We start from the raw sequence: 11003 nt of genomic DNA, 5'->3' as shown, positions 1-11003 counted from the left end.
ATGTATAGTCTAATTAGATATCCTGATGGACGTATATGATCATTCCAAAATTTTCCTAAAACACTTCATTTTATATGATTTGGGTTGACGACAAGTGTGGGCTTGAGCCTATAATGGACTTTAGAGTTTATTGGACCTTTAATGGGAGGGCCCAATAAATTAATATAAATTGGCTAGGTTCCCTTCCTAAAATGTGATTGTAAACTGAACCCCCTTTGGAAGTTGTCATTTTGGAGCGTTTATGGTTACTTGCAAGGAATTCAAGAAATTCAAACGCTATGGTAGAAATTCAGTATTCTATAATCAATATGCAGATCTTGGGAGTAATTGTTATAATTGAATAGAATTCATGTAAGAATTCCTACATTAAGTCATTAACCCCCTAGTCCCACCATGGTCACCGGGATCTTTGTAGGGTCAACGAGGTCAAACATTTTTTTAATACTTTTTTTCCCGATTTTGAATACTTTTTTTTTAGATAATTTATGTAGAGACTAATGTGAAAGCATATTATGATTAGACAGATTAATTTATATCAACTTACTTTTTGGACTTAAAAATGTAACACCATTTTTCATCTTCATTATTATTATCATTATTATTGTTATTAATATTATTATTTTATACGTTACTTCATTACATTATAAATCATTGGATTATAGATAATTTTACAACAGAAATTAATTATCGAATATTTACAATTCTGAAGAGATTATATCTTTTTTTCTGGGCTGATCATCGAAGTACCTTTTTTAAATATACTTCTAATTTCTTTATTAGAAATTCATTACAAAAGGTAATTAAAATCATCTTAACACTATTTTGGGCCTAGCCCCGTGCCAATCCTCGACTCTTTCGAGGATTGCCCAGCTCGTTCGGAGCGGGGCTGGATGGGGTCAAGGAAATGAACCATACTACCTTTAGGTTGGTCTTCTGGTGAACACTCTTGAGCAATGACTAAATGAAGTCAGTGGAATTTTATTTTTTGGCAATGGATTGACGGTTAATTGATCAACAATGGTGGATGAGAATTAAAGGAGATATTAGGTTTTTCTAAGAATAGAAATCAGATTTATGATAAAAACAAAAACTAGAGGGATAAAATTATCTTTTCAAGATTTTAATAAGGAAATGAATTATATTAAAAAATTTAAAGCAGATTATAGAATAATTAGATTTTTAAAAGCTACCCCTACCAATTTTAAAAGTTGTTTTCTTAACTTTGACCCAACCTTAACTTTAGGAATACCTAAGCACCGTGATCCTACCGTCATCACTATTCTTCTTCAAGGGGATGTTCATGGTCTTCAAGCCTTCAAGGATAGCGAATGGATTGGAGTTGAACTTCTTCCTCATGCATTTGTGGTTAACATAGGCTATGTGTTGCAGGTATACAAATAATTATTATTCCCTTTTACATGAAATCATGCAAAAGCAAGGTTTGGATTCGTAGCTAGACAACGTTATCATTGGTTGGTTTATCTTTTTAATGCATGCTGCTCACTTTGACAAATTTTACATGATATATATTCCGAGGTGTAGATAGTCAGCAATGACAAACTTAAAGGCGCTGATCATCGAGTAGTGGCAAATTCAAGTCATGCTAGGACAACTATCTCTGTCTTTATGTATCCATCAAGTGAAACTCTTATAGAACCTTCAAAATCTCTGCTTAATGCTTCTAATCCCCCGATCTACAGAGCCCTCAAATTTAAAGACTTCCAAAATGAATTTTTATCCAAAGCTGCTGATGCTGAAGCTCTCCACCAGTTTAAAAGCTCTACAACTGATTAACCAGCAGTTCAATTTGTTTTTGTAAGAATATTAAAGATACACGTAAGGCATTTGTATGATCACCAATGGTGGTGCTCTCTATATACATCGGAAATAGTTTATGTTCACCAAAACAAATTTATTCTGTCGGCAATGTTACTTTCTCAGATTGCTTTCTTGTAAATCAGATTGTCGGCAAGAATAATTTTTATTAATTTACTTTACAGTTTTTCCTCAGCCCCTTAAGGGTTGTCTGCACAAGATTTTGTGACAAAAATCTGGAATTACTCTTGAAATTGCATTTAATCTGTTTTATCTTGTAAGAACACCTTGTTACTATATCTTGTATCCATTTTAAAAATTATAAAGGATATTTAATTCAATTTTTATAATAAAATAATGATAACTCATTAAAATTGACAAATTAATTAAAAAAAAAAAAAAAGGACACCCTTCTAGTTGAGCATGATCCAAGCCTAGGTCATATCAGGTGCAGTTGTTAACGTGTAGAACAAACAACTGAGGTAAGGCCGAACTTGTTTTAAAATTATGCTATGAAAAGCTAATCATATGTCATATTCAAGCTGTTGTAAGCAATTACATCAATTATCTTCTTGATGTCAGCTAGTATTTTGAAGTATTGCAAAAACACATCTGACAACCATGTCATCCTTTAAATGCTTTTTGACTCTCAAAAGTCAACTTGACTTGGTGGAGGAAGCATTTCTTTCTCAATCATTTCCATTTTTTATTTTATTTCGGTTTACAAATATTATGCCGTTCACCAGTCAGTCACCAAACTCACCCTCACGGTTTTGTTAAAAAATTTAGCCAAATAATTTTGTGACTGCCAATGTTTCTAATAAACAAACTTACTAAGTAAACTCTATTATTAGTAAATGCATAACCTATGGGAAAGTAATATACAGCTCGTTTATGTATGAGTTGATTGTGAATGGCTAAGTTTCCAAGCAATTCCACAGCCATTATTTCACTTCATTTTTGTACTAATAATTATTATATAAGTCCACATTATCTTCGAAATAAAATCACTGCTTCAATAATTAATTAGAAGATCATTCAGTCATCTACATTGTAGCAAATGGATAAGCTCGTTTCAATATAGTATAAAAATCCATCCTTATCAGAGGATTATGTATCCCACCAGAAATGAGACCTGGAAAGTCCATTGTTCTTGTATGTAATGCCATTCCGGTGGTTGATTTAAGTAAAGCAGTTGGTGATAATCGAAGTGATACGATTCATCAAATATTGAAGGCCGGCAAAGAGTTCGGACTTTTCCTGGTTCACACATGCATACTTCATTACATTATAAATCATTGGATTATAGATAATTTTACAACATAAATCAATTATCGAATATTTACAATTCTGAAGAGATTAGATCTTTTTTTCTGGGCTGATCATCAAAGTACCTTTTTAAATATACTTCTAATTTCTTTATTAGAAATTCATTACAAAAGGTAATTAAAATCCTCTAACACTATCTAATTAGAAGAGAATCTATTATATTGATAAAGATTAAGAAGTCAATTTTAGTAGCAAAAGAAAACTTGTTATTACTAGACAAATTAATTACAAATTATTATTTATATGAAATGTCACAAATTATTTATAATATATAGTAAGACTTGTTAGATATAATCCATGATCAATTATAATACAGTATATAGTAGGACTTGTTAGATATAACATTAGTAACTTGTTGGATATGTAGTAAGACTTATGTGTATAAAATTAGATATTACAATTTAGAAAATATTATTGTCTAAAATTAGATATTAGACTTATGTGATACAATTTATTGTGTAAAGTTCGTCTTTCTTCTTCTAATTAATTGGTAATTTTAATTTACAATGATTTTAAGTTGCTCTTGTGCAAAGTTCCTCTTCCTTTTTCTAATTAATTTGTTTAGTTTGCTTTATTGATTAATTTTCAACTATTCAAACTAATATAAGATTAACAAGATTTATTGAATATTGATAAGATTGAATAGAAAAGATCTTATATTAAATTTTTTAAATGAAATGATATTATGTTTATATATGTGTGTGTGTGTGTGTGTGTTTTTTTTGGGGGGGGAGGAAGTGGGTCCCCGCAGGTCAGGGCGGGGTGAAGCCAAACTCCACTCCCTGGGCCGAGGAACTATTTTTGGCCCAGTCCTGTGCCAATCCTCGACTCTTTTGAGGATTGCCCAGCTCTTTCGGAGCGAGGCGGGATGGGGTCAAGGAAATAAACCATACTACCTTCAGGTTGGTCTTCAGGTGAACACTCTTGAGCAATGACTAAATGAAGTCAGTGGAATTTTATTTTTTGGCAATGGATTGACGGTTAATTGATCAACAATGGTGGATGAGGATTAAAGGAGATATTAGGTTTTTCTAAGAATAGAAATTAGATTTATGATAAAAACAAAAAATAGAGGGATAAAATTGTCTTTTTAAGATTTTAATAAGGAAATGTATTATATTAAAAAATTTAAAGCAGATTATAGAATAATTAGATTTTTAAAAGCTACCCATACCAATTTTAAAATTTGTTTTCTTAAGCTACAACAATCCCGAAAGCATTCTTATCATTTTAACTATAAGAATAATATTACATATACAACATTATGTAGTAAAAGATAATTGGGTGAAAGTTTAATTTTAATTTAAAATTAGTTAATCATATTTTGTCATATAATACTGTATGAGAAATGTTATATATATAGTATTACTCTAATTATAAATTACCTATATACCCGTCATCTAATAAAGTTGTTTGTGGATTACTAATATTGGGATGGTAATGTTAAATTCCAAAATTTATGGTACTTAAGGGAAATTTTCTCTTCATACTTTAATATTCTTATAACTTTATAAGGAGATAAGGTTGGTATATTCTTTTATACAATTATTGCCCAAGTCAGCAGTGACGTCACCCAATTAACGTGATCCAAAGATCCAAGTCCACCTCAATTCCTTTATCGTATAATGTTATTGAAACAAATTATATTAAGTATTTTCTATCATTTATGAAATAATGTCAAATATATAAAATAAAATAAAAAATCATCTAATGGGTCTTTTTTTTTTTTTAATCTTCATGTAAAATTTAATTAAAACGTCTATGGGTACTAATGGATGAGTACTAATATGTGTACTAACTAAAGCATAGTACCCGTACTATGCGCATAGTACGGGTACTATGCTTTAGTTAGTACACATATTAGTACTCATCCATTAGTACCCAAAGTATTATTCTTATATAATTTTATTATCTAATATGCCCTTTTTACCTTTAGTTGTCTCATTTATTTACATAATTTTTCCTCTTATTACCTTTAGTTGTCTCATTTATTTACATATTTTTCTTTTTTTGCAATCTTAATAACTACTCTTTCTTTTTCTTTTTTACTAGATTATAAAATAAATTTGTGGTCATTTGAGAATAATTGCATATAGTAATTTCATTGATATTGGGCATAAAGCTTATCACATCCAAATGATTTATAAAATTATAAGGCTTATAAAAGAACAACTTAAGACATCAATAAGGCAGCTGTGGTTTTCGTTTCCTGTCTGCTAGCTTTGAGCATTTTCAGCCACATATCCTTCCAATAAAGACAAGTTCACCAAAACAAATAATAATAAACACCTTTTATTTATTTTTTTAATAAAAGTCCATGCAACTTTAGAAAATTTTAACAAAATCCTAAAAGTGTATATGAAACTTATTTTATTTAAAAAATATATATATTTAATGATTTTCCATAGTTAACCTTTTTCATTGACCATGGCTTTGGTGTATTTTTAACTAACTTTTCTTGATATCAACAAAGCTTTAACAAAAAATGTTAAAAAAGAAGAAATTAGAACAACTATATATTTTTACTTGTATGAGTATTAATTTATTTAGTTATATTATATTTTTAGGTGTATTTATTTTGTAAAAAATGAATTCATTTATTTAAAATGTTTTTATTTTCAAAACTAAGATAAATTGGATAGAAAATAGACACAAAGTGGACCAAACCGGAAAAGTCCTAGAGATAAAACATTTAGTTTGAGATTGTTGTAGCTTTTGCATAATCACTTATAAACCACTTTTGAAATAATCAACTTTTGATAAAACTTTATTATATGTTTGTTTTTGTTAATTTAGGAGAATAATTTTGGACATGTGAAATGACCAAAATAGGTTTTTTCTTTTAATAAGTTCTTCTCATTTATAAATATATTAATTTTAATGTTTTAAAATAAAAAAATATGGAAAAACTGTTTTGAAAAATAACATCATCCAAGCTCTGTTAAAATACACAAGGGCAAAACGTTTTTTATTTCCTCGTTTCCTCCTTTTTATCACGCTTTTATTTCTTTTCCTCTTTCTCCCCCATTATTGTTTGGCCCCTACAAGCATTGAGACTAACAAAGAGTCCCTGCAAGGTACAAATTAGGTTTGTCATCTTCATGTTGAAACCCTAGCAATGCCAATTGAGGAATCCATGACCTAAGATTCCAGGCTTGGATGTGTCATAGAGTAACAGCCCCATTGTTCACTATGTTCTGGTAGCTTGCAGGCAACCCAAATCGGCGTTCTATTATCGTCAAAGTTGTGGGTCATAGTGTGAAACTCACTGTTAGAGGTGCCGCCTTGCTAGGTCTTTAAGCTAAGACCTTGGTTGTCCCCACAAGGCACTCACCGGCGATGGGCAAGCTCGAGTCGCAACCTTGGAAGGCCGCCATGGAACGACAGTCTAAAACGACTAGTTGGATGTGCTAGGGTTTCAACATGAAGATGACAAACCTATTTTGTAGGGATTGTTTTGTCAGTTTTCATACTTATTAGGGCCAAAATGGGAGGAAGAAATCAAGAAAATGGAGGCGGAGAAAGAGAAAAAGGAAAAACTAAGAGGGAACAAAATGGGGAAGGAGAGAATAAAAAAATCATTTTACCCCTTGTAATTCTAACGATGGCGTTACGGTTTTAGATAGTGGTTAAAAACTGGTCCTTGGGTAACTATGGGATGGGGGGCAAAAAATTTCTCCTCTTGTAAAGTGAAAATTTGAATATATATATATATAGTGATCGGGATGTCTCAACGAATTCAAAACTTATTGAATGTCAAGATAAGTCATAAATATATCAATAATGCTAAAGCTACCGAGTCAACAACCGATTTGACATACTGATTTTTGGTGAATTGAGATAAATTTTGAGAAGTCAATAATTGGGCAGTGGGTCGGTATAGCAAAATCGGTAATCTAATCAGTAAGTACAGCAAGGTCCTAAATATATAATAAATAACCCAAAAAATTCTTTACCGGGTCAACCCTGTGTAACAAATAAAAAATTTGGCAATGACTCGTTTGGAATTATATTTATATGCAATCTATATATTAGTCGCCCGCCCGGTTCCAACGTCCACAGAAATGAGTCATGTGAGTTTGAATCAAGTGTGTATTAGAGGTCAAAAACCCAATCAACAAAATAAAAAATGAATAAACTGCATCAATGATTCCACTACAAATCGTTCCCCATCTCTGTACAGTGCTCTCTCACGTAAGCCATGACGCCATATAAGGCCCACGGATTGTTGTCGGTTTACTCTGTTTCATTGCTTTTATTGACACTCTACTTTGGTAATGTTGTATTATTATTATTTTCATGGGCATGGAGTCTCTCATTTGTATAAAAGCATAAATGCAAGGACCATGCAAACCACGTTACTTTGAGACTTTTCTTCATGTTTCACTTCTTCTTCTACTTGTACACTGAAGAAATACCAGAGTGCTAGAGCTTAAAGAGGTTTCTTCTTTCTTCTCATCCTTGTTAGTTATACTGTTTTGTGGTTTATTGTAGGTTGTGGTGTTGTGCTTGGTTGGTTGTTCAAAAATTGTTATAGAGAAAGAAAAATGATTCTGGGTTTTCGGTTTTACGTGGTTTGGAGGATGATAGAACTAGAACTTTGAGTGGCTGAATTGGGTTCTTTAGTTTTGACAATAGTAAACATTTGAATCGATAGTTTCTTTCTTTTCCTCTGTTTTCTCTGTAAGTTTGTGTACAACGATGATCCTTTTGGCTTGAAATCCATATAGAACTCAAAAATCCAAATGTTATCTCAATACTTTTAACTTCTGATAAGGTTATGACTTCCTTTTCCTTTTTTTATTTTATATTGTTTTTAAGATTGTATTCAGAAACTGATTTTTTTGGAATTATTGTTTAAACGCACTTCAACCACACGCGTTTTCATAAAATTTTCTTTCATTTTCGTTTCATCAATCAATGAGGCAATTGGGAAAAGTTTAAATAGAGATGGGATTTTATGTTATTTTTTGTTCTGATCATGCAAATTTAGCTGCAATTTGTAGCATCATTTTATTTTTTTTGTTTCTAGTTTTAATTATGAACTTGGTTTATTATTCTTGCAGGTAGTCCATTGTGTGGAGCAGTTAAGCAATTGCTGTAGGAATTGAGTGAGTACATCTAGTAAACTCAGAATCTAATCATAAGGTACAATAAATAATGAATGTATAACTTGAGTTGTGAATTTTTTTGTAGGTGATAAAGGATGGGTTTTGAACCATTGGAATGGTACTGTAGGCCAGTGGCAAATGGGTTTTGGGCAAAAGCAGTGGATAGTGCTTTTGGTGCATACACAACTTGTGCTGTTGATTCTCTAGTCATTTCCATTTCTCATTTGGTTCTTTTTGGCCTTTGCATTTGTCGAATATGGCTTCTTAGAAAAAGTTCCAAAGCCAAAAGGTTTCTTTTGAGTTCGAATTACTACAATTATATTTTAGGACTGTTGGCTGGTTATTGTACAGCTGAGCCTCTACTAAGATTGGTCATGGGTATTTCTATCTTTAACTTGGATGGAGATACTAGTCTTGCTCCCTTTGAGGTGGGTGTTTCTTGTATTTTTTTGTTTTATTGTTCTGTTCTGTTTTTGTGTTGTTTTGTTTCTTTTTAGCTTCTCTGGCTTCTTGTTGTGGCTTTTATCTTTCAAATTTAGCATGTGCACTCAAAATCAAATGTACTGAAAATTGATGGTTTTTGGTCTACAATCTACTACTGACATTAGTTAGAACGTTCAAAATTATGAATTGCATTATCTTTAATTTTTATGCTTTTCCATAATCACCACGTGAGCTGAATCCATTGTACTGTTTTCTTTGGCTAAATAGTGCTAGACATCAGTGCGGTTCCTGCATTGAAGAGTTGAAAGACAAGTGTAGTAGACAATGCCAATTTTATGCATTGCAAAACACAATTAACTAGTTAAATCTTATCAGAATTAAGCTCTTCCTTTGTTAATTGGCTGACAGTTAGGCAAGAACAATTTGTTTCCTAAATGTGATCTAGGTTACAAAATACATCAATTCTAATTGTTGGTATTCGCGTATATGCTACAAGCAATATTTGGGCCCCCTTTACAAGATAATTCAAAGTAATTGTTTTCTCTTGCAGATGGTTTCTTTGATGATTGAGGCTCTCGTTGGTGCCTGTGGTTGTAATGATTGGTTGGAAACAAATTTATGTCCGTGAGTTTAATGGTATGTGCGATTGAGTCATTTATGTTTTGATAGGGGATGCTGGGGTGCTAAATCTCAGTTCTCAAGTGATAGAATACTACATAGGTTAGTTTTTTCTCCACCTCATTAATGAATTACTTATTCACTAATTTCATGGTGAAGTGAATGTCTCTTATACTAAAATTTATGGTTTTATTACTCAATGCAGATCTGTTTCTATTTGTAATCAGCATGGTCTTTTGCCAGGTTGTTTCCTCTTTATTTTCTTTTCCTCTTGTGAAGGTTACAAGGTCATCACCACGTCTGGTTCTTGTTTTCCGTTGTCTCCGTTGCACTGTCTAGTTCTAAATGTCTTTGTACTGAAGCCGCCAAATTGGGGTCTGCTTACAGGCTATTTAAAGCATGTTCCTTGACCTTGAAAGACACCAGGGACTGAAGCCCTTTTTTGGCCCCTGATCTAAAAAATGTATAAGAAGTAGATAAAATTAAGTAATACAGAATGAGTAAGTAAATTTTCTGCTTTTGATGAGAGAGTATACAGTTGGTTTTGTGGAAGGGCCCATCAAAAATTAGTCCCGTGTGTCTTTATGGTATGGACACTTAATCATTGACATTTATTTTTCAAACCAATATACAGCAGCTTTGCGTTCTTGTTAACCACTCACTACTGAAAGTATAGTCAAATAGAACTATCAGCATGCTAACATGTTATAGTTTCGGCTTGTTGATTTACACAGTGGACTCTTCAAGGGTCTTGGACCTCATTTTCTGTCTAGTAAATGGCTGACTAGCCAAATCTGGGAGCGCTTGGTGGTCCACTGGAAACCTGGTTTGTGGCAATGTTAACTCCGCTACAAGAATGTGTGTCAAGATGTCTTTCAAGGTTACACATAAATATTAGGTATCATCAACTCTTTCTGTGACACAGAAGAGGTTGAAAAGTTTTATAGAATAGCAGACATTTTTAACTTAGCTTGTTTCTTTATTCATTTGAAAGCTTGTCAATAAATATAATTATCTGTCTTTGTTCGTGATGTAGGTGTTATTGGGATGTCTTATCTTTGTTGTTTATGTTTCCAAATTTGCAACTCATCGGGTCTACAACTGCTGCAGATTTCGAGGGGAATCCCCCATAATGGAATATGAGTAGCACTATGGAGGGAGTACAACTGTATGATCCGAGAGGAATGCCAGTATATCCTGATTCCCAGTAAGTGTTCCTGAATTTGAACTTTTTCTTGTTTTTAGAAACATAATTATAGGATCGGTTGAAGACTATCTGACTATTTTGTACCAAGGTGGTGAAATTGTAGGAAGTGTGGACAGATTGCCACCTAGTTCTACATTTGTAATTCAACGAGCATTAATCTTTAGGTGTTTTAAGTTTCACAATTATCTATCATGTTTCTTAGCTGACTTATAATTATAAGAATTCGGTTTTCCCATTTATGTAATGCGAGATGAAGGTTTTTATAACCTGATGCTTATAGTTATTCACTGACATTTTGGTGCATTGCCTTCTTTTAGGCATATATTTTGGATGGATGACTCCACTTATGCGGCTGGGATATAAGAAACCTATTACTGAAAAGGATGTTTAGAAGTTAGATACTTGGGACCAGACTGAGACTCTGACAGAAAAGTTCTCATCTGCTGCTTTCCTTGGATTTTCTTCTGCTAGTATTTACA

At 32.3% G+C, this 11003-nt stretch overlaps 1 protein-coding gene and 1 long non-coding RNA gene across 2 annotated transcripts; both read left to right on the top strand.

Annotated features, from left to right (window-relative positions):
• The first annotated feature begins 241 nt into the window (after positions 1 to 241).
• Positions 242 to 1794, top strand: LOC116115380 (protein DMR6-LIKE OXYGENASE 1-like). Its single transcript, XM_031401534.1, has 3 exons — positions 242 to 323; positions 1244 to 1389; positions 1543 to 1794. The coding sequence occupies exons 1-3, from the start codon at positions 242 to 244 to the stop codon at positions 1792 to 1794; spliced, it is 480 nt and encodes a 159-aa protein (XP_031257394.1).
• A 5655-nt stretch (positions 1795 to 7449) lies between these two features.
• Positions 7450 to 9290, top strand: LOC116115376. Its single transcript, XR_004125657.1, has 4 exons — positions 7450 to 7584; positions 8211 to 8255; positions 8341 to 8683; positions 9250 to 9290. It is a non-coding gene; the product is annotated as an uncharacterized LOC116115376 (long non-coding RNA).
• The last annotated feature ends 1713 nt before the right edge of the window (positions 9291 to 11003 follow it).

This window comes from Pistacia vera, unplaced genomic scaffold (genome assembly GCF_008641045.1).
Source record: "Pistacia vera cultivar Batoury unplaced genomic scaffold, PisVer_v2 Contig738, whole genome shotgun sequence".
Taxonomy (NCBI): domain Eukaryota; kingdom Viridiplantae; phylum Streptophyta; class Magnoliopsida; order Sapindales; family Anacardiaceae; genus Pistacia; species Pistacia vera.
Note: the sequence above shows the minus strand (reverse complement) of the source record. Positions and strands in the feature narration are given on the sequence as shown.

Coding starts and splice junctions, on each gene's coding strand:
- LOC116115380 (XM_031401534.1), top strand. CDS start 242: ATGGTTACTTGCAAGGAATTCAAGAAATTCAAACGCTATGGTAGAAAT. Junction 324..1,243: donor TCAATATGCAGATCTTGGGA/GTAATTGTTATA, acceptor CCTTAACTTTAG/GAATACCTAAGCACCGTGAT. Junction 1,390..1,542: donor ACATAGGCTATGTGTTGCAG/GTATACAAATAA, acceptor TCCGAGGTGTAG/ATAGTCAGCAATGACAAACT.